The 20897-nt window shown below is 39.9% G+C and overlaps 1 protein-coding gene across 1 annotated transcript in view; it reads left to right on the plus strand.

Annotated features, from left to right (window-relative positions):
* Positions 1 to 20529, plus strand: part of ANO5 (anoctamin 5) — a 60362-nt gene extending 39833 nt beyond the window's left edge. The window contains exons 9-22 of the mRNA XM_075711915.1: positions 94 to 209; positions 1118 to 1252; positions 2517 to 2622; positions 2712 to 2772; positions 4399 to 4550; positions 8588 to 8662; positions 9399 to 9621; positions 12964 to 13133; positions 14251 to 14348; positions 14615 to 14745; positions 16341 to 16546; positions 17604 to 17785; positions 18908 to 19013; positions 19729 to 20529. Of these exons, the coding sequence (XP_075568030.1) occupies positions 94 to 209; positions 1118 to 1252; positions 2517 to 2622; positions 2712 to 2772; positions 4399 to 4550; positions 8588 to 8662; positions 9399 to 9621; positions 12964 to 13133; positions 14251 to 14348; positions 14615 to 14745; positions 16341 to 16546; positions 17604 to 17785; positions 18908 to 19013; positions 19729 to 19950 (1983 nt within the window). The 3' untranslated portion in view covers positions 19951 to 20529. The remainder of the gene's footprint in view (positions 1 to 93; positions 210 to 1117; positions 1253 to 2516; positions 2623 to 2711; positions 2773 to 4398; positions 4551 to 8587; positions 8663 to 9398; positions 9622 to 12963; positions 13134 to 14250; positions 14349 to 14614; positions 14746 to 16340; positions 16547 to 17603; positions 17786 to 18907; positions 19014 to 19728) is intronic.
* The last annotated feature ends 368 nt before the right edge of the window (positions 20530 to 20897 follow it).

A 20897-nucleotide genomic window follows, 5' to 3' on the forward strand; every position in this document is an offset into this window, starting at 1 on the left:
GGGACGCATCATCATCATTGGTGTTCATTTCTTTTAGTGTAGTATTTGAGTCTGTCGATGAGGTGTTTTGCCTTTACTCTGATTTGCTCGCAGTGCCAATACTGGAAAAAGGCAAATGATCCAAACTGTGACAATGAGAGATACACGCTGTACATGGAGTGGGCGCGTTTCTTGCGGTTCTACAAAGAGCAGCCTTTGGACCTCATCAGGTAAAATACTGCCTGTGTTTTATTATATTTACTTGGTTTTCACTGTAGTACAAGCATGTGTTCATTTGTAGCTTGATCCCACTGGGACATTTTTACTACTTTTAAGATCCAGTAAGAACTGGATACTTAATTGGGTACTAGGTCCTTGGAGGACATGACACAGGTTTTTAGTAGCAACTGGTAAAATGCTTTATCTCAAATCAAGCCTCTTTCAATCTAGCCAGCGCTCCTGGGGTCAGGTATCTTACAGATAATTCAGCTGCAGAGGAACATACATGAAGAATACCTTGCATTTTATAATCAGTATCTGCCACAATTTTTAAAGATTTACTTGAAATTTTGAAATTTCAACAGTCTTGAAAAAACAGTGATAAAATCAGTTTCTGAAGCTTGACTCTTAATTCAGTACTAAACCCAAATTTAAACTAACCTTACCCAAGATTTCTTTGATTCAGTTTGTATGATATACAAAAACATTACTTTATTCATGGGTCACAGTTGCCCCATTTGTAACACAACCAGTTGTATTCCTGTGAATTACCCACTCATTCTAACCACATGATCAGAACTGGTGTGCCCAATTTCATCTTGTATTAACTCCTTGGAAAATGAAAAAAGTAAATCTTCATTTACATTATCCTGTGGGAAGGGGAAAGAGTGATTTTAAAGCTGGAGCTCCTGCTAGGAGGGAAGAAAGGGTCAAAAGAGGCCATATATTTTGTTAATTCAGCTTGCATAACTTCTCACAGCTAGCTCCAATCCCATTTTTCCAGTGTGTATCAATGCATTTACTCTTCTGTTAAATGAGAATTTTGCCAAGTGTTTCATTTTGACTCTGGCCAGTTTGCTCTATTGCAGTTTTAAACATTGCTTTGTATTCCTATTAATTGCATTTCTTTTGTATTCAGGAAGTACTATGGTGAAAAGATTGGAATCTATTTTGCCTGGCTAGGATTTTACACTGAGATGTTATTCCTTGCAGCAGTTGTTGGCTTAATCTGTTTTCTTTATGGCTTGTTTACAATGGATGAAAATATGAGCAGGTGAGTGGAATGTTGACAATCTCCTGGGCTTATAATGGGAAAAGCTAAGCAATGTGAAAACTCTGTTCTTGCAAAAAAACAGGTAACAAGCTTTTAAAGCTTATCAGAGCAGACAAATTTGTTCTTCAGCTATCTTTATTGACTGAAATGGTGGTGGACAGCTAATGCAGAACTTGTGACTATTAATTAGTAAGACTCAATTTGCAGGTGAAAAGCAATATTTTATTGCCATTTGGCAATAGCTTTTTATATTGGAGGACCTGCAATACATGAAGTCCTAAGAAGACCACTGACATCTCTCAAAGTTGTTTGTTTCAAGTGTTTATTGTGCCTTAAGCTTTTCTGTTTTAATCTATACTGCAGAGTAGTCTGACCTTTTTGTGTAGGTCATCATTTGTACTAACCACCAAAAGAATGAGTACAGGACGGATCAGCCGCGTTCTCCCATCAAAGAGGGATCCAGCATCTCAGAAGCCTGAGTTTGCTTCTTTTTAAATAAGCGTTGTATCTGTTTCTTCAAGGGTCTTAAGATATATTGTGTTCAGGGATTTGTGGGGTGGAGGGGTGGATGGTGTGGGGAGAGGAAAAGAGGGTTGACATTTCCTTGCTCACTGGTTTTGTTTGGTTTTTTTTTAATAAGAAGGCTTCCAGAAGATTTTGAGATTTAATGATAAAAGATGAATAACATGTTAAAATTCTCATCCATTCTATTGAATTATGTCATTTTGAGTCTTATATTTTAGCTAGGTTAAGAATTCACCTGGGAAAACTGCTATACATGTTCAGGTTTCTCTGTATATGAAGGGACTATCAGGATTGTAAACTTCGCCCACTGTAGTAGTTAAATTGAAGTAGCAAATTTTACTGTAGTTAGCAAAGCTGAACTAATACCTCTGCTTTTAGAAAAGGTGTTTTGAACGCATTACTAACCTGATGAGAAACAACATGGTTTATATCTCACCTGAAAGCAGTGCATGTGCAGTACAGCTCCTTACAGACTTCTGATTCATTACTGATAGAATCAGAAAGCCCATACCCTGTGAGTTCCTAGTTCTCCTTGTAGCAGCTGCTACGTTTCTTGGCTTGCCCTGACCAACTACAGGTTAACACCAGTGAATGTGACAAGACTGGGCATCTTCTCTGTGAAGCTGCAGATGTTGAGCTTTGAACAAATTCAGCTCTTAATTTTTTTTTAAAAGTAAATTTCATATAGCAGCTCTTAAGATGCTATGAGAACAGATGCTGTACAATATTTTCTCCTCAGCAAAGAAATCTGCGACCCGGCAATTGGAGGAGAGATCATCATGTGCCCTCTTTGTGACCGAGAGTGTGAGTACTGGAGACTAAACACCACCTGTGCGTCCTCAGAGGTCTGTATCTGGTTCTCCAGCCACTTGTCATTTTTGTTCATACTGAAAACTGTTTTGGTAATGACCTGTTCCTTTGTATTCTGTTGCAGTATTCGCATTTGTTTGACAACGTGGCAACTCTCTTTTTTGCCATTTTCATGGGCATATGGGGTAAGTACATTTGATAATTTTTATGTCAAGCAATAAGGAGGTGTTGGCCAAACTGCTGAGGGCCATTGGCAGTGGGAAGAAGAGGAATAATGGCTTCGCTTTAATATCCTGCCTCAGATGCAAAAGTGATTAAAGAATAAAAATAATTTAGAGTTACAGAGGGATTGGACTCAAACAAAACCAAACAAAATCCAGCAGATATCGAGGATATCACGAACATTGCGTACTCTAACTGCTAGTATTTGTTTCTTTCCTTAGTAACCTAAGCAGAGTGGTCCAACCTTACACAGTCCTTATCAGAGTCCTCTCTGCTGAGCCGTGCACATTATCAGTGTCCCTGTGAGGGAGTAGAGAGCTTTTGTGACCTTTCACTGGATGGTGGTCCAGCACTACCACTTCATTAGCAGCACTTTTAGGATGAGAATCAGTTGGCTTCTGCTCCAGTGAAGTTCATACATTATAGTACGTTTTGATGATGCAGAAATAGGTGGATTTCCTGACTCTATAAGCATGGTTTCACACCACGTGATACTTGTTCAGACTTTAAGATTGTGTTGTCTTGAATACATGTTCTTTTCTTAAACTCTGTGAAGGTTTATAGATGCAGGATAGTTTCTTACTTCCTTAAATACCTTGTCTCTTGTTTCATACTGTTTGTATGAAATATCATAACTAAATCTTCAATTTAAATATAGATATGTCATTAACACACAAATATCTCTGTGTGCTAATAGAAAATCTATTTGTGTATTTGTTGTCAAAGGACCTGGCCACTAACTTTTTCATAGGGAATTCTCAAAAAAAAAAAAAAAATTAATAAATGATGTTGTATGGCTGTAAACTTTTCTTGGTTTTAAGCACTAGCCTTTGAGTGGCATGGATTAGTCATTCAGGAAGTCACAGCAGAAGATTTTAGAACTGCAGAAGATAAGATTTCCTGTGTATGTGTAAACCGTAAAGCCTCTCCACTTCAAAAAAGAACAGTCAGATTACCAAAGGTTTACATTTTAAGGTAGTTTATAGAGGGCTTTTTAAATGTTATATAACATTGTAACTTTTATAGTTGTTTATTTTATATACTAAATCAGTTCCTTCTAGTGTCTTAAAAATTTCTTAAGCCAGTCTCACTCTTGATTGTGTAAAAAGCATCAGACATTCACTGTCTTTAAAATGACCATGATATCAAATAATCATCAAAAAGCAACAGAATTCTTTGAACACACTACTTGAAAACAGTTCTGCTTATTTGTAATAGTTGTTCGTGTTACAGGTTTATACACGAGCAATTAGTTGAACTACCATGTTCCTTTGTTAATTCTGTGTTGCTATTTGCATATGAAAAGTAGTTAAACTGTAATTGAACATGGTCATCGTAACTATGGAAATACCCATATCCTGTCTCCATCTTTCTTGTCATCCACTTTTGGAATTCAATTATCTAATAAATTACTTGATCCATATTATGGTCTTCGCTGTGAACTTGAATAGTCAATAAAAATAGATGGGTCACACTGCGAGGATAAATAGTAAACTGCAGAATAGAAGCCAGTGCAGAAATAAGTTTAACTTGGTTCATGAACTTGTTCACTTCTCCCTTAACCGTATTTTAACATTTCCAAATTGCAGTTACACTTTTCTTGGAGTTTTGGAAGAGACGGCAAGCTAGACTGAAATATGAGTGGGATTTGGTTGATTTTGAAGAGGAACAGCAACAACTCCAGCTGAGGCCTGAGTACGAGGCAAAATGTACCCAAAAGAAGAAGAATCCTGTAACTCAGGTAATGAGCCTGCTGGCTTGACATGCATGCAAATTCAGTTGTGTGCAGAAAGATGGTTTGATAATGTGCGAGTTCTGCCTCGGGAACAAGTCTGTATCTCATGGCTAGGTAAAGATTTGTGTGACACACACAAGCAATGCTGCATTTATATTGGAGCAGGGCAGGCCCTCAGCTATTACATCTCCACAGAGCAGTGCTTATGGTAGCAGTGAGTTTGGCTTAAATATGCAGAACGTGATGCCAACCACGCCCTCACTGAACACAGCAGATTGCACCAAATATCAAAGCAGAATTTGGTAACACATTGTTTTCTCGCTGAAGGCATCCAGTCGATGAGTGCTGAGGTTTGCGCTCTGATTGACTAGTATGAGAGAGAAACCCTTTAACTGCCAAAAGCAGCGTAGCTGTTTTAGCATCAGTAAGTTCTGGAGTTGATAGCCCTGCCTTTCAAGGGTCCGTTTGTCCTGGTGCAGGGCCGTTGCAGTGTGTCTGTCCTGCTTTCCAGTCTGAAGGTGACGGTAACGGAGGGCACGCAGCACTTCAGCCTCCTCTTGCATATGACAGGCGTGCCCCATCTCTTGGACTATGGCTCTCTTCCTGCAGATGTCTTTTATTACCTAGGCTTTTGACACAGAATAAATGAGAACGGGGGGGGGGGGGGCTGCCTCTGGAATGTGCATAACTTTCATTAATTATGCTCTATTGATTTTAATTTCCACAGGATACTGATATATTAAATCAGAAATGCAAAGGCAAAGTTTATAGGTTTCACTTGGCTAACACCATCTTTACAGTGTCCTTCACATTTCAAGGTAGCAGTCTCTGAAATCTTCACACCTTTAAAAGCAATCTTTCTCATCCCTGCACAACATACGAAAGAGCAGTCGTCTCGATCTAAAGATACAAAAGTGGGACTAGCTGTGGTTTTGTTTCTGATATACCACCACTTTGGGGTACGCTAGAGAGATGAAGGTTGCTGAATTCCTTTGTCTGAAATCTAACTGAGATACAATTAACCACACTATTTAACTCTGTTAAATGCTCTGTGTACATACCTACTAGGCGTTAATTGTCTTCATTTAAATTTAGTTTAGGTAGGAGTTATTTGACAAATTTAGAGATCAGATGCTTGTATTCCAATACAACATCTACCACCTCAGTTTGATGTGTTTTTGAATCATCCTTCCTCTTCCTAGAATTGTATATAAATAACTTATTTTCACTAAACATAAGTAGCCTTAGATAACACAGTCTTCAGAAAAGAAATAGAAGCTTAGCCAGAACATGGGAAGCATCGCTGTTATATAAACAGTAGCCCGTTCTGTCTTTTGGGATTTCTCTCCTTAGTTATTAGGAAATACATACACTAATCTTATTTCTCATGTGAGACAGTTGTGCTGTCTCTCCTTCCCCTTCTGCACATGCAGCATTAACGCTGTTGTTCTTACACCTGTAACTTGTACGCTGGAGTCACGCAGAGATCTTTGATAACCATGCACTGTGATTTTGAATGTAGCTCTGCTGAGGTGTTGATTTCTGCAGGCTCAGGAAAACAGTTTCAGATAAATCAATTTTTGATTAGCTAGTTTAGTTGCGTGTTATTTGCTAGTCTGCATCCCCGTGTATGTTCAGGCTCAAAACCTCAGCTTTCTTATATGGCTGCACGGTGACCAAAACCAGCTGAACCACTGTGGTTCTGCTGCAGTTGAAGGAAAGAGCAGAGGGAAATCACAGAGGTGGTTCACGGCCCTTGTGTGCTGTGGAGTAATGGGCTGCAGCAGCGGGTAATCGTGTGAGGACAGCAAGTAGTGGGCTGACTGGTAGGCAGTGGCTGTGTACAGCGTGGACCAAAACCCACAGCATGGCGAGGCCAATCGGCCACAGCAGAGGACAGCCAAAGACGGCATGGGTGAGGTGCATTTGTAGAACTGTCCTGAGGGAGAAGATTGTTCTCTCTCTAAATTCATGCAGATCTCTTGGGTAGGGTGGTTTATTTGGACTTTATTTGGAAACAGAAATTGGACCGTAATATATTTTTCTTAGAGTGTGATACTACACTGCTCTGTGCTTTCTAAGTATGCATTAACAATTAGCATAAAAATTCAATGACTGTACAATCCTTTATTTTATGACACATCAATTTATTACCTTGGTGGATTTTCAGAAGCTTTTATGTGGCAGGGTTTAGCAGTGGTCCTTATCAATACCAGTTATAGCAAACCATACAGGTTAGCCACACTGTAGTGTAATTTCCTTTCGTTAGATAATATGCAGTACGGAACACGTGAAAGGATGGTGATTTCAAATAAGTTAATTCTGCAGACTGGTAAGATAATATGGATACAGGTCACTGAGTTTCTTGCATCCCAAGGCTGGCTTTGCTTTGCTCAGAAAATTGTTTCCTCGTTATTCCTGGCCATGATTCAAAGTTCTAGGTGCACTGAAACAGAAATTGCCCATCTTGAGGCTTTAATTAACACCTCATTTGGCCACGATGCTAAACTACTTAGCTAGATCATAGCTAAAATCTGGTTTTGCTGATTACAGTAGCATGTTAATTTACATAAATAATGAAGCATTCTCTTCACACTTAGGCTCTGTCATTGCCCATTATTGCCTACATTTTGTTCTAAAGTAGAAAACTTGTTGAATAGCCTAGAATGTGCGAAATATTTGTTCTTAGTATAGAATATGCGTATTATTTATTAATACATAATAGGTTTAAAATGTTATGAGCCTATATAAAGCCACCTGATATCTGTGCTTTATCTTATCTTCAGCTGTTTTTGTAATAGTTCTGTTAATAGAGCCTTTACCTGTTATTATCATCAAACAACTTGTGACTCGAGACTGTAGTATTGATACTTGTGGTTAGTAAGTATACTTAGGCAGATACAGGCAGTATATCTCTCCTGAGAGAACAGCACATTACACTTCAAACAAAATCCCATTGGTACGAGCATGCCAATTGACTGAAGAATATCGCCATCAAGAAGCGACGCTTGTAAAACAACCGCTACTGCTTGGTTGTGCCAGGGAGAAACGTGTAGCTCAGCTGCAGCCGTTGTATTCCACGTAATTACGCTGCGTTATGCCAGTGCATTCGGCACAATCTGGACTTTTGTGCGACAGAAAATAAACTCCCTTCAACAACATTTCACAGGTTCAATATCTTCTGTTGTCAAAACAAGTATTTCCTGGTTCGATATACTTATTGATCATATACGTAATATTGCACTCACCTGTAGTAATCGGTGCCCCTTTGTCCGAGAGGAGCGCAAGTATACTACAATGCCTTGTCCCAAAGATTTAGCAAATTCAGATTATTTTTTACTAAATCTTCTTCCGCTGGCATTAGTTCTTAAATGATCCTTTCTTAATACCTGTAATCTGGTATTTTAGGAATTAGAATTGGTTGCGAGAAAGAGAACTTTACACGAACATGGAACATTGTTCATGTGCTATATGGGGATACTCTCTTGGGTAAGACCTAGCTTCCTGATGCTGCAGCAGAGATTGGCAACTAACGAATGTAGCCATTTCTTCAATTAAAAAAAAAAAAAATTGAAGGAGTGGAGGAAAACACTCTCTGGCTGTGTGGAAAAACATGGTACATCCAAGTAAATGACCATTTTAAGAAACCTTGACACGAAGAATTTCTTAAAATTCAGTCCGGTTTTGGACTCAGAGCTGTATGACAGCTGACCTAGCATTACAGTAATAGTTCTGTCATGTTCATCTAATAAAGGAGGTGGTAATTTTTCTTCAGCTACTGATGGATTTTTGCAAAAGTTTAACCATTCTTTCCAAGTACCGTCTTTACTTTTAGTGTTGTTATGGCCACTTCTGTCCTGATCTCTTCCCTCCCAGCACATTCAAAATCATGTCCTGTCTGCCCTTTTGGAGAGGGGGCATTCTGAATGGTTTTCCTCAGATGTGGGCACTTTCACACAGCTGATGAGAGCTCTGTGTGCTGCTTGGTGTTAGAGTAAGATTATGGATTTGTGAACTGTGCTGTGCTTGCTTAACTGTTTCAGGAGATGGAGCCTTATTTGCCTGTAACTAGCCAGGCTGTGCGGTTCTGCATCTCGGGAACTACAGTGTTGTTCTGGGTGAGCATTTTTTTGAGTCATCATTTTAACATATATTAGAGTTGCTGATCATCACTAATCATGACATTAACACAAACTGGTTTTAATCATGCTATTAACACATGCTTTTATTATTGTCCTGCAGATTTCCTGCTGTCATGCAAAATGCACTTCAATTCAGATTAAAAAAAAAAAAAAAAACTGCACTTCAATTCAGATTAAAAAAAAAAAAAAACAACTTGGAAATCTGTCATTAATTAGTAATTTGATTGGATATTTTAGCATAGGGATAACTTTTTCTCTGGCTTATGTGCTGTTAACGGACCATACTGAAAAAATTTGTAGTAAAGGCAAAAAAAAGAAAAGTGTTATTCACTACAATGAAATATCTACATATTCCTCTGTAGAAATATTTGCAGAGTGAATTTCAGGGTGGACAATATAACTTGTCCCTTCCATCTCCATTTCTATGAGTCTGTATCCTTCTGCACTATTCTTTTTTTTTTTTTTTTTTAATATTGGTATTAGATTGTCTGCTTCTCTTGTGTTAACAAAATAATTTTGTTTGGTTTAATGTATCTAATATAAAAAAGTATTTTGCATGTGTACTTTGCATTTCAGTGCTGCTGAACTCATAACCATAAAGAATAAAATTTAAAAGCTATAAAGCATGATGATTTACATCTTATTTCAAAAGTTGCATGCATGTAGCTATACTGAGCAATAAGCGTATTTCAAATCTCTGTCCTTTCCTTAGGTGTCTCTGATTATAGCTAGCATGATAGCTGTGATCGTTTATCGTCTTGCGGTGTATGCTGCCTTTGCCAGCCTGATGGAGAACACTCAAAGTTTCCAGCCCATCAGTGGATTACTGACCCCTCAGCTGGCAACTTCAGTAACAGCCTCATGCCTGAATTTTGTCATCATCATGATACTGAATTTCTTATATGAGAGAATAGCCATCTGGATTACTGATATGGGTAAGCAGTGTACTTGAAGACAAAACTGTCAAGGAATCGCTAAAGGTTGAACCCAGCTAGAGGTGCTCTACGTAGTTGTTCTCACCGCGGGCCCAGTGCGAGTGCTAGGATGTTAGTCTGTAGCTTGCAGCAACGACTCAGTTCTGTCCATGGCCATACTGAACATTTTCCATGCATTTGAATAGTTATCATTATTTGGTTTCTCTTATTATAATGTTTGCTTGTATTAAAACTAGTCTACAGAGACAATCATAGTTCTGAACATAAGTAAAAATTATCATGTGTTATATTAGAGTCCCCAAAGCAAGATCAAACTGTCTTGATTTAGAATCATAGAATCATAGAATGCTTTGGGTTGGAAGGGACCTTTAGAGCTCACCCAGCCCAACCCCCCTGCAGTGAGCAGGGACAGCTTTAACCAGATCAGGGTGCTCAGAGCCCCGTCCAACCTGGCCTGGGATGTTGCCAGGGATGGGGCCTCCACTGCCTCTCTGGGCAACCTGTTCCAGTGCCTGACCACCCTCATTGTAAAAAATGTCTTCCTTATATCCAGTCTAAATCTATTCTTCTTTAGTTTAAACCCATTATTCCTTGTCCTGTCACAACAGGCCTTGCTAAGAAGCTTGTCCCCATCCTTCCTGTAGGCCCCCATTCAGTACTGGAAGGCCGCAATAAGGTCTCCCCGCAGCCTTCTCCTCTCCAGGCTGAACAACCCCAGCTCTCTCAGCCTGGCCTCGTAGGAGAGGTGCTCCAGCCCTCGGATCATTTTGGTGGCCCTCCTCTGGACCCGCTCCAGCAGGTCCATGTCCTTCTTGTGCTGCGGGCTCCAGAGCTGGACGCAGTACTCCAGGTGAGGTCTCACCAGAGCAGAGCAGAGGGGCAGAATCCCCTCCCTCGACCTGCTGGCCACGCTGCTTTTGGTGCAGCCCAGGATGGGGTTGGCTTTCTGGGCTGCAAGCGCACATTGCTGGCTCATGTCCAGCTTTTCATCCACCAGTACCCCCAAGTCCTTCTCCACAGGGCTGCTCTCAAACCCTTCATCCCCCAGCCTGTACTGATACCGGGGGTTGCCCCGTCCCAGGTGCAGGACCTTGCACTTGGCCTTGTTGAACCTCATGAGGTTCACACAGGCCCACCTCTCCAGCTTGTCCAGGTCCCTTTGGATTTAGCAGTATTTCAATTGGAAGTCCTGAAGTTACATTTTTAAAAATAGATCACAGCTTTCACAGCCATCTTCACAAGAAAAAAAAGACTAAATAATCATGTCTCTTACTTTGGGGGGAAAAGGTAGGAGGCTGGGGGATGGGATAGGACAGTATATTTTCCAGGGTTTTCTCTTCACACACTTTGCCTTCACTGTGGATTTACAGATTTGGAGTTAATACAGGTGGAAGGCAGGGATTGAGCAGGTTGAGAAGTTGGGCCCAAGATGTGTCATTGTGGCTGTAGCCGTTGGTGGCATTACCTGCAGTAGGCTGACTCCAGAGCTGGAGGAGCCGGCAGGCAGGCCCAGGAAGATCTATTGGTTTTCTAGCAGATTTTATGTTTGACTGTGGCTTGCTTGCTGGAAATACCCTTCCCTAGAGCCCTTTTAATGTATTTTTCTTTGTTTGCCCTTAATGATTTAGATGTACAAGTCCCTGCAGGTGCTTTATAGAAAGAAATAATTGCAGAATATTCAGCTGCGGGGGAGAGCTGAAAGTATTAGGTATTTGTAGTTTGTACAGCTGTCATAAACACAGCTGGGTGATCTTTTTTTATGAGGTCTTACAAGTGGAATTAAGAATTGAAAGGTGTTTCTTGCAGAAACTTAATGGGATGTTGCATTGGGTTTATTTTGATTTATCGTGGACCATCTCTTGTCTTGGAGATCTGTATTGCTTATCTCACTTGGCCAAATTAGACCAAAGAAAGACAGAACAAGTAATAAGTAGAATTGCCCCTAGCAAAAAATAAACCAACAAAAAACCCCCTAGAAAATCATCATTTTTTAAAATCTTTCTTTCTTGAAGGGCATGAATTACAAGCATGAAGGCTCTGCAATGTTGTTTTGCTGCGTGCAAGTGTGGAGGATTAGTTTAAGTGTCAGCACTACCTGTGGTTATCAGTTACAGAGAGAAAATAAATCTGTCTACTTTTGTGGGACTGCTGCCCTCCTCTGGCAGCCATGGCCGCTGCGCTTAGCCCAGGCTTGGAGACACGGTTGGCTCCAGGGTCTGAAATGTTGGCTGCGGCTGTCAGGATTGTCTAACTTTTTCCACTCTTGAATTCCTTAAAAAGGTTAGGCCAGATTTTGGTTTAAGATGTGCAGGTATAACCTACCTGTGGTGCTCTGAACATGGAGTGTCTGACATAAACATTTGAACAGCTCACTGTCAATAAAAATACTTCAATAAGCTGCAACCTAGGCAGACTACCTCACCTGAGTACTGCCTCCTCGGTAGTACACTACAGGTTCCCAGTAAATACCTTCTGTCATGCAAACTTGTGCCAAGCTTGGAAACATTAATTTACTCAGATATATGAAATAACTTTGCCATAGGGGCAGTGAGTTCAACACGTCTGCCAGGTCCTGACCAATTCAGAGGGATGTGAATGTTTGTGGTGTGTTTTCTTCCCCTTTCACCCAGCTTGAATTGGTTATACGTTATCATTTAACAGAACATTTTACCAATAATGTGCGTAGGGCTTCCTGCTGCCTTTAAAAATGTAAGCATGATGGAGGATGTGATTACGAAGGCAGCAAAATCTTAAGCAAAGGCTTGGTGATGTTCAGGACCACCAAGATGTCTGTATCCTTCTCTGTTCTTCCCTATGAGTCATCTTTCAGAGGCACAGGTCCCATCCAGTTTCTGCTGATTTCAATATAAGTAACACACATACAGCTTATTGAAAAAAAAAATACTGTAACATACTTCTGTACCACAAAGAAAAAAAAATTCTTTGTCATGTGCATTGCCAACAGTGAAATATTCATAGTCTAGAAGACCCTGCTAGTTAATGTTTGAGATTCATCTTGGATCTCCTAAAAATAGTGTAAGATTTTAGGATGCACAAGTGCTAGTAGACAGTACAAAGAAGGGGAAATTGAAGCTTATAAATGTTTCAAGAAAGAATTTCACTTGCCTGTCTACTCAGAGCATTGCATTGTAAATTTAAGGGCAGGGTGTCTGAGAGCAGGAATTCCATCTGCTGAACTGTTTGTAGGTGGTTTTCTTTTTCTTTTCCTTTTTTTTTTTTTCCTTTGGAATGTAAAGGCATTGTGGGTGATGACTGTTTATGAATCTATGTCCTTTTAAAGGGAATAAAGGACAATGAAATTACTGTTTTCTGGTTTTGCAGAGATTCCCAGAACTCACATGGAGTATGAGAACAGGCTCACTATGAAAATGTTTCTGTTCCAGTTTGTCAACTACTATTCATCCTGCTTCTACGTGGCCTTCTTCAAAGGGAAGTTTGTTGGTTACCCAGGTGCCTACACATACATGTTTAATCGCTGGCGAAATGAAGAGGTAGGACTTTCTTGATTAAGGTGGATTGAATAATAATAAACTAATTTAAACTCTCTATCCCCTCCAACCAAGTCATAACTTGCCAGCTGCAGGTTTGGTCTGGAATGAGCTGGACCTCAGCTGGCCATCCTGAGGCTGATGGAGAGGCTTCCAAGGACCCTTCGTGCAGTTGCTAGTCAGGGAAGCACCAGCAGTGAAAATCTGTGGCTCTCAGTCACAAGGGTGAAAAATCAAAAAGCTTTTCTCGGCCCTAGTTCTCCAGAAGTACCAGTGGATCTCACCATAGATCTTAAAAGTAATCCTCTAGGTTGAAGAACGCTAGTATAAATGGAAATGGTCTCTGGCTTTTGGGTGTCTTCATAAGCTTTTTGAGGCACTGCATTTTCAGAGAAACCATTTGGTGAGAGGCACATCTGTAAGCTCTTGCTTTTTTCCCCTCATTTCATTGCTAATTATGCTGTTTGTACAGAGATGAGATACAATATTTAATGTGAAGCATTGCTTGGGACTCAGTAATGGAGGAAAGACTTCATACAAAACACAATGAAGTAATGCAGTGCACTTACTGATAGAGTATCTCCTAATACTGGTCTGCTGCTAAATTCTTAAGAAGGCCTCAATAAAGAGTTGAAACTTTAAAACTAGTGTTCTTGGCAAACAGCAGAGAACTGGCAGGTATTTAAATACCTCTGGTGTAGGGATATGAATAGAAAATGCAGGTGCTTGCTAGGTCAGGGTTGGTGTTGAGAGCTAAGCGAGCACCGTAGATTCACCTTGCTGGGGCTGTGGGGTGGCTGCTGCATGCGGATCCTGCTGCCCCGTCTTTGTGTATCTGCACAGTGGTCAGCCTGAAATATCTCTGAATTACTCTGTCTTTAAACGGCCATTGTGTTTTGGTGTGTGTTTTATCAAGCACTCTGAACATTGAAAGCCCTTCTCTAACAGCCTTCCCGAGAGGGTATCTTAGCTGGCAGGCCAGGTGAAAATTAAGTATTGTCCTAACAAATTTTAAGAACTCTTCTTCTCTTCTTTCTTTCGTTTATACAGTAGTAGAATATAGTTCATCTGGGTAATGTCCATTATTAGCATCCATTAACTCCCAATTTGTCTCTGCCAGTGTGATCCTGCGGGCTGTTTGATAGAACTGACGACACAGCTCACCATAGTCATGGCTGGCAAACAGATCTGGGGAAATATCCAAGAGGCCATTGTACCGTAAGTTACCTCTTACACTGAGATGCCCATGTTATAGACAGAGGAAATTCTTGGAAGGAGTAATAATAAGTATTGCCATGTGAAAAAGCTGAGAAAAATTCTGTAAATTAAGAACAAATTCTGACAAGTAGACTCATTCTATAGAGGCTTCTGGCCTCTTTTTGTGAAAGCCATGCTTGTAAAAGCATAATGCAACAAGGAGCTTGCTTGGAGAAATGGATACTTGATCTGCTTCTCTCTCTGTTAACTTTTTTCTGCATATACAGCTGGATTTGTAACTGGTGGGGACGCCGGAAAGCCAGAAATAATCCGGAAAATTTATACAGTCGCTGGGAGCAAGACCATGATCTGCAGACATTTGGAGCCTTGGGCCTGTTCTATGAATATCTAGAAATGGGTAAGTTTAAAAATACGCATTTGGAATTGAGGACAAGACACCTTGTACTGGCAGTTCAAATAAAAATAGCTTCTCAAGTAATTGTTACGGGTTGATGCCATCACTTTCATCTGGTAAACAGTAGACGATTAACTGCTAGAAATCATTAAATAGGTCGGCCCAATTAAAAAAAAAAAAAAAAGCTGTCTTTGCATCTTAGACTGCAGGGAATTTCACAGAAACGCTGCAAAGACTGTTTGTTTCCCTCATTTGAATGGGGAACATTATTCTCAGTGCAGCCAGCTGTCTGATGTCTGTTCTGTTCTTGTTCCCAAGCATATTCTCAGCTGATGTCTGTGGAAACTGTATGTATGGGATGAGTGCCAAATAGGCTGTAAGGATGGGTCCTGCAGATCTACAAACTGGATGGGAGAGAATCCATTTCGGTTTAGGTTTGCACTGGTTAGTGCTTCGATACAGTCCAGTAGACCAGCAGAGGGAGCAGGGGTAACAGAATAGGATTTTTCAAAGATGACATGAACAGGTCAGCACATGAAATTGCTGTACAAAGTCTGAGAAACTAAAACTAGAAATAGAAGCCAAACTAAATCTAAAAGACACTAAAAAATATTAGTATTTGTCTATTAGAAGGACAAAATTTGTTGAAAAGTGGTCCCTTGTATTTATTTGTACAGAAATAATTATTGCCTAGAGCTTTGCAACTGTGTTATTGTCACTTCATACGCTTCATGATGCTTCATACAGGGCTGTGATCTTGTGAAATTCATACACTAAGAACCATCGGTGTCAGCCAGGCCTGTTAATAGAGGTCCTTGCTCCTCCTGAATCAGAACTGAACCAGTATGCTCCAGCATTGTCCTGGGGCTGCTAAGCTAGTAGGAATTTTGTTGCTTGTCTAAGATGAAGAACTGATCACTGAAATCATGGAAGAGCTGATGACTGGTGTATGGGAATTTATTTTTATCCACTGCCTAAACCAGACAAGATGTTCTATTTCCTGTCTTTAAAATATATTGGCAGTATTGGCTCTGCACTGAGGACTATCACATTCTGTAATGACTAAAGGGGTCATTTGTGTACTTTATTTGAAATTCTTAAACTCATGTTAAGACTCCTATTATATACAGAATTGGTATTAATATTTTGACTAAACCAATAACAATAGGTGGAGGTAAAGTTGTGATAAACGTTTCTTTTAGGAGAATGGGCTTGCTCTGTACAAACTGCAGGAGAGAAAAGCTAGCCTTTTTATTTTATTTTATTTTAAATTACTCCTTTCTCTTCATTCAGAAATTAGATGTATGAATACATTCCCATTCCCCTATGTTTATTTAGTATCCAGCACTGCTGGCATAATTTGGTAGGACCCCAATGCCCTGTGCCCTTGGGTGCTGCTGAATGGCAGCCCTAAGAGACTAGAGAAGTCTTGGGGCTGGGGCAGGTTGGCACTTAGCTCAGGCCAGGGCTGGAGGTGACTTGTGCAGCCTGGTAGAAGTTTGCCATTTGTCTGCGAGTCACAACTTGGATGTTTCATTGTCACCCTGAGGGTACTTTCATAGGGGCAGATTTTGGCACTTTTCTTTTCTCCCTTGCAGTTATTCAGTTTGGATTCATTACTCTCTTCGTGGCATCCTTTCCTCTGGCTCCCCTTCTTGCTCTGATGAATAATATCCTGGAGATTCGAGTAGACTCCTGGAAATTAACCACTCAGTACAGGAGACCTGTGGCTGCGAAAGCACATAGCATAGGAGTTTGGCAAGAAATCCTGAACGGAATGGCCATCTTGTCTGTTGTCACTAATGTAAGTACGTTAACTGTGCTACATCAGCTTTGATTCCTCCAGGTACTCAGAATTTGCAGAGGTAAAAATCAGCTGATGCTTTTTCTCCTTTACCAACACTATTCGCTTTATTACATGCTACCCTGTGGAGATGCGGTCAAACCATGTGGATGGTTCAGCTTGTCCGTATGTTGACGACATGCAGCTCCCAATCCACGCTGCTTTGGACCATAATCTTTCATTCACTTGTCTTTTTCCAGTGTTTGGGAATGGCATAAGCCAGTGTGAAGCTTAGTCTGATGAAGTACACCTGCCCAGAGGGGACCACAGGGGACAGGAGAGGTGGCTTAATTGTGTTGGCCGGCTGACATTTCTGTCTTGTCGTTATGAGGCCTATTCTGTGGGAATTCTGCTCGTTCAACTGGTTCTGGATGCCCCTGTGGGAGCAATGGCTTGGAGTACTTTTTATAAACTGGAAACTAAATGCTATGCTAGTGTCTCATTTTAAAGTAAAGCAAACTGCTGAGCAAAAGAGTTGCCTCTTTTTAATGTAGAATAGTAAACAGTATCAGATCTGCAAGTGTCTTAGGCAACAAACCCCCTTGCCTAATTAGCAAGGTACCTGAGCATCTTAAGAGTCTCGAGTTTTCAGGCAAAATGTGCTGTTACCCATTGTTTCCTTTTTAAATACAGCTGGAGAAAATGGCTCCCCTTCTTTCATAAAGTGATCACACACTGGATTCGAGTTCATCCTTTCTCACAAGAATTCAAAACCACATCTCCTCTTTCACTAAGGAGTGCTGTTGTCATGGATAGAAGACAGTTTGGTGTGAGGGGATATTTGGGATTTGGTGCCTCTTGTAAGGACTATTCACATATTTTGTTCACTGAGCGCTGATCCTTGCAGCAGAGGCTGCAGTCGGCATCTTTACCAAGGTCAAGTGCCCTAGTCATGCTCGCCCTTGCTTAAAAGATCCTGGGTTATGCCACAGAGTCACAGCACCAAAACCCCTTTATGAATCTGCTCACAAGTTCTGTGTGCTACTTCCTTAATTTCATTTTCCAATTTCTTTTCCAGGCTTTTATTGTTGCATTCACGTCAGATATGATTCCTCGTTTAGTTTACTACTATGCTTACTCTGAAAATGAAGACTCGCCTATGTCTGGATACATAAACAACAGTTTGTCAGTGTTTCAAATCTCAGATTTTCCTGAAAGAAACGAGCCTAAAGAGAATCCAGAAAACTTTGTCATATGCAGGTTGGTGTAATAATAAATATTTTATCACTCTGTTTAGAATACAGCATAAAAAGTCAATGCAGATCTAAGTAGTCCACTAGAAATTAAATGATGTCATTCTTAGCATTCCCAAGTGTGAGAGGTAATATTTAAGCTATTAACAAGGCAATGCTTGAGATGATAAAGAGATCTTGCCAGTAATGAAAAAAAAAAAAATCACGTTTTTGTTGTTTAATAGAGTCTCATTGCTAACGGTTTTTCGTGTCGTTTTGTTTTTTTACTTAATTAAACTATTGATTTTTGAGTGATAGAGGAGAGTTATGTCCCTAAGGTTGCAAGTTTAGCCTATATTTTCAAAGGTTTTTAGGCTGTGATGCCTAAGTGGACAAGCAAAGTATCGTTAAGGGGCGGTTTAGATTCCAAAGCTGAAAATGAGATACAGTATTTAAAGTCAGTCATTATTGTGCTAGATATCACTGAGGATCTGGGCCATCCTGCTTTCTTTTAAAAAAAAAAAAAAGTCCTTTCTCACTAGAAGAAGCATTAGAGGTTCTAGAAGAATTGAGAAAGAACCTCGAAGAAGCCCATGGCAAAAGGAAAGTATTGATTTGATGCAAAAAACCCCAAAACAAACCAACCAAACAAAAAACCCCCACCATTTTAAGAAGCAGCTACATTTGTATGATGTTTTAGCTTTAAAGCTCAGGAGTCTGTATCCTAGTTACACATGTGAGTGTAGAACTCGGGACCGTCCTTCCATTAAACCCTGCATCTGTCCACTCCATAATCTGTCAACATCTGTCACGTTTATTCAATACTTGTCCATTACTGTGTGATACATCCCATCACTCTGTCCTGTATTATTTGATCATTGCCCCAAAAAAAAGGTAACTCGAGTACAAAATTTCACTTCTCGCACATCCTCACCTCTACTCTGTTGCTGTGAATATGGGGGTGTTTAAGCAAACATAAGATAGAAACAAATTGAGAGGCGACCTTTTACTGCAAAAGGAAACAGACCATTTAAAACAAGATGAAAAGGTTCCGTAAGTGACAACTGTATTTGCCTGTAAGTGTCACTGAGCTTGTAGTCTGTCTCAGACTGAATATGACATTTCACCTTTGCATGTCTTTATCCAACAGATACAGAGACTATCGATACCCTCCAGATCATGAGCGGAGATATTTACACACTATGCAGTTTTGGCACATTCTTGCTGCAAAACTGGCCTTTATAATTATTATGGAGGTATGTTCCCTACAAAATTTCCTTCCGAAATCGGTACCTTACAGATTCTCTAGGTAGTTACTAATGTTACAGAAAATAATTGAATTGCTGAGAGTATAAAATAGTTTCTTTCCTAAGTAATACAAAATACTCATGTCCTAAATGATTGCTATGACTAGGTCTTTTAACTTCAGGAAGTTAACCTCAGAGTAAGAACAGTGAAAACAGCTGAGGAGACTGCTAGATTTGATTGAAATAAAATAGCAGAATAAAAAAGGTTTTTATGCAGATGGAAGAGACGTGAACCACCAGGACTAGCACTTTCACTCCTCCTGGTTTCATTAAAGTGTTGTATGCGAGATGACTGTATTCAAAATCCAGAAAGCATTTTGCAGCGATGTATATTGGCTAAAAAAATTGGCTAAAAATAGCTAAATCAATAATTTGGATAACTGCCACTTCAGTATTAAGCCACTGTCTTCCAAGTTCTGAAGGGAAGAGGGAGTTTGGAATTAAAGTTTCTGCATAAAAGGAAGTGTTTTAATCTGCGTGCACATGTCAGATGCACATTCGTTTGCTATGTATTGTTCCAGGGCAGCCAAATGAAATTTATTCTGTTTGTGAACAAAAAGAGAAGTGATCTATTTGGTGTTAGATAAAAGAATAGTTGTTTCATTTGGTAATGAGTTGTTACATTTCTCCTGGCTTCCTTAATTTTTTTTTTTTTTTTTGGCAGCATGTTGTATTCGTCGTCAAATTCTTTGTAGCATGGATGATTCCTGATGTCCCTGCAGATGTGAAAGCCAAAATAAAACGTGAAAAGTATTTAACACAGAAAATCCTACATGAGTATGAACTTGAAAAACTGAAGGAGAGACTGTGTCAAGGTGATAAACGAGCCACAGAAAAGGAGTTCATTGCCACAGAAGGGAGAATGGAGTTATCCAGAGCAATGTAGCTGAAAAACCAGCTGTTTGGGATTTAGCTCATTTTAGCTTTTTTATTTGTTATTTGCTCAGTATACATCATCTTGAAAGCTATAGGACTGTTTCAACCCTTTGCTTTCACTCCAAAGATTTTAGACTTTTCTTTAAAAGTCTTACTGAGCATTCTAGGTTTAGTAGATCTACTTAAACTGTATGACTTCAGCACTGTTTTCTATTTACCCATCACTTTGCATAATAAGTGTAATCTTGTAATCCTAGAATTTGGATTCCCAATATAGGGACTGTTACCGTCAAAGGGCTCACAGGATATAATAAGGTCATTGTCACCAAGCCCTCCCCCTGTCGCTAAAGGCAAAGTTCCGGGCTGTATCCCAGCTGAATGAGAAGGATATCATAGAGGACTCTGGCCATGGAAAGTGCTGAGAATTATTATTTTTATGACATGATCATTTAAATAGAACACTCCTGATACGAGGGTTAGGGTTTGGGGCTTTTTTTGTATACACTATGTCTTAGGAAACATTTGTTTGCAGCTTTGAACTTCTTTACACTTTTTAGAAGGAATGGATTTTTAAAGGTATATTGGTTTAATTCCACTTGGAATTATTTATAGGCACAGAATTCAGTTAAGACATACTAATGAAGGAAAAAAAAATCCATAGTTTCTTTTCATAAAGATACTGTCAGCCAAAGAGTTCGCTCTTTAAATGCAAATATTATGGAATCGTCTAATGACAGTGTTTTTTGAAAAGCTGTATACAGTTTGGAGAAATACAGTTAATTTATTTCTCGGTCTCAAAAACTGCCATTGGACGATCATGCTTGACGTTAGTTTTGGCCAAAGCTGCCCCTTTGTTTGGATCCTCTGCGAACGCCAGCGAAGGGCTGAAGCTGTGTGTCTGTACTCGATGCGTACTATGGAGTATGGCTGCACAGTGCGGCTGGGAGCCGGACCGCT

Source organism: Pelecanus crispus, chromosome 6 (assembly GCF_030463565.1).
Source record: "Pelecanus crispus isolate bPelCri1 chromosome 6, bPelCri1.pri, whole genome shotgun sequence".
Classification (NCBI taxonomy): Eukaryota; Metazoa; Chordata; class Aves; order Pelecaniformes; family Pelecanidae; genus Pelecanus; species Pelecanus crispus.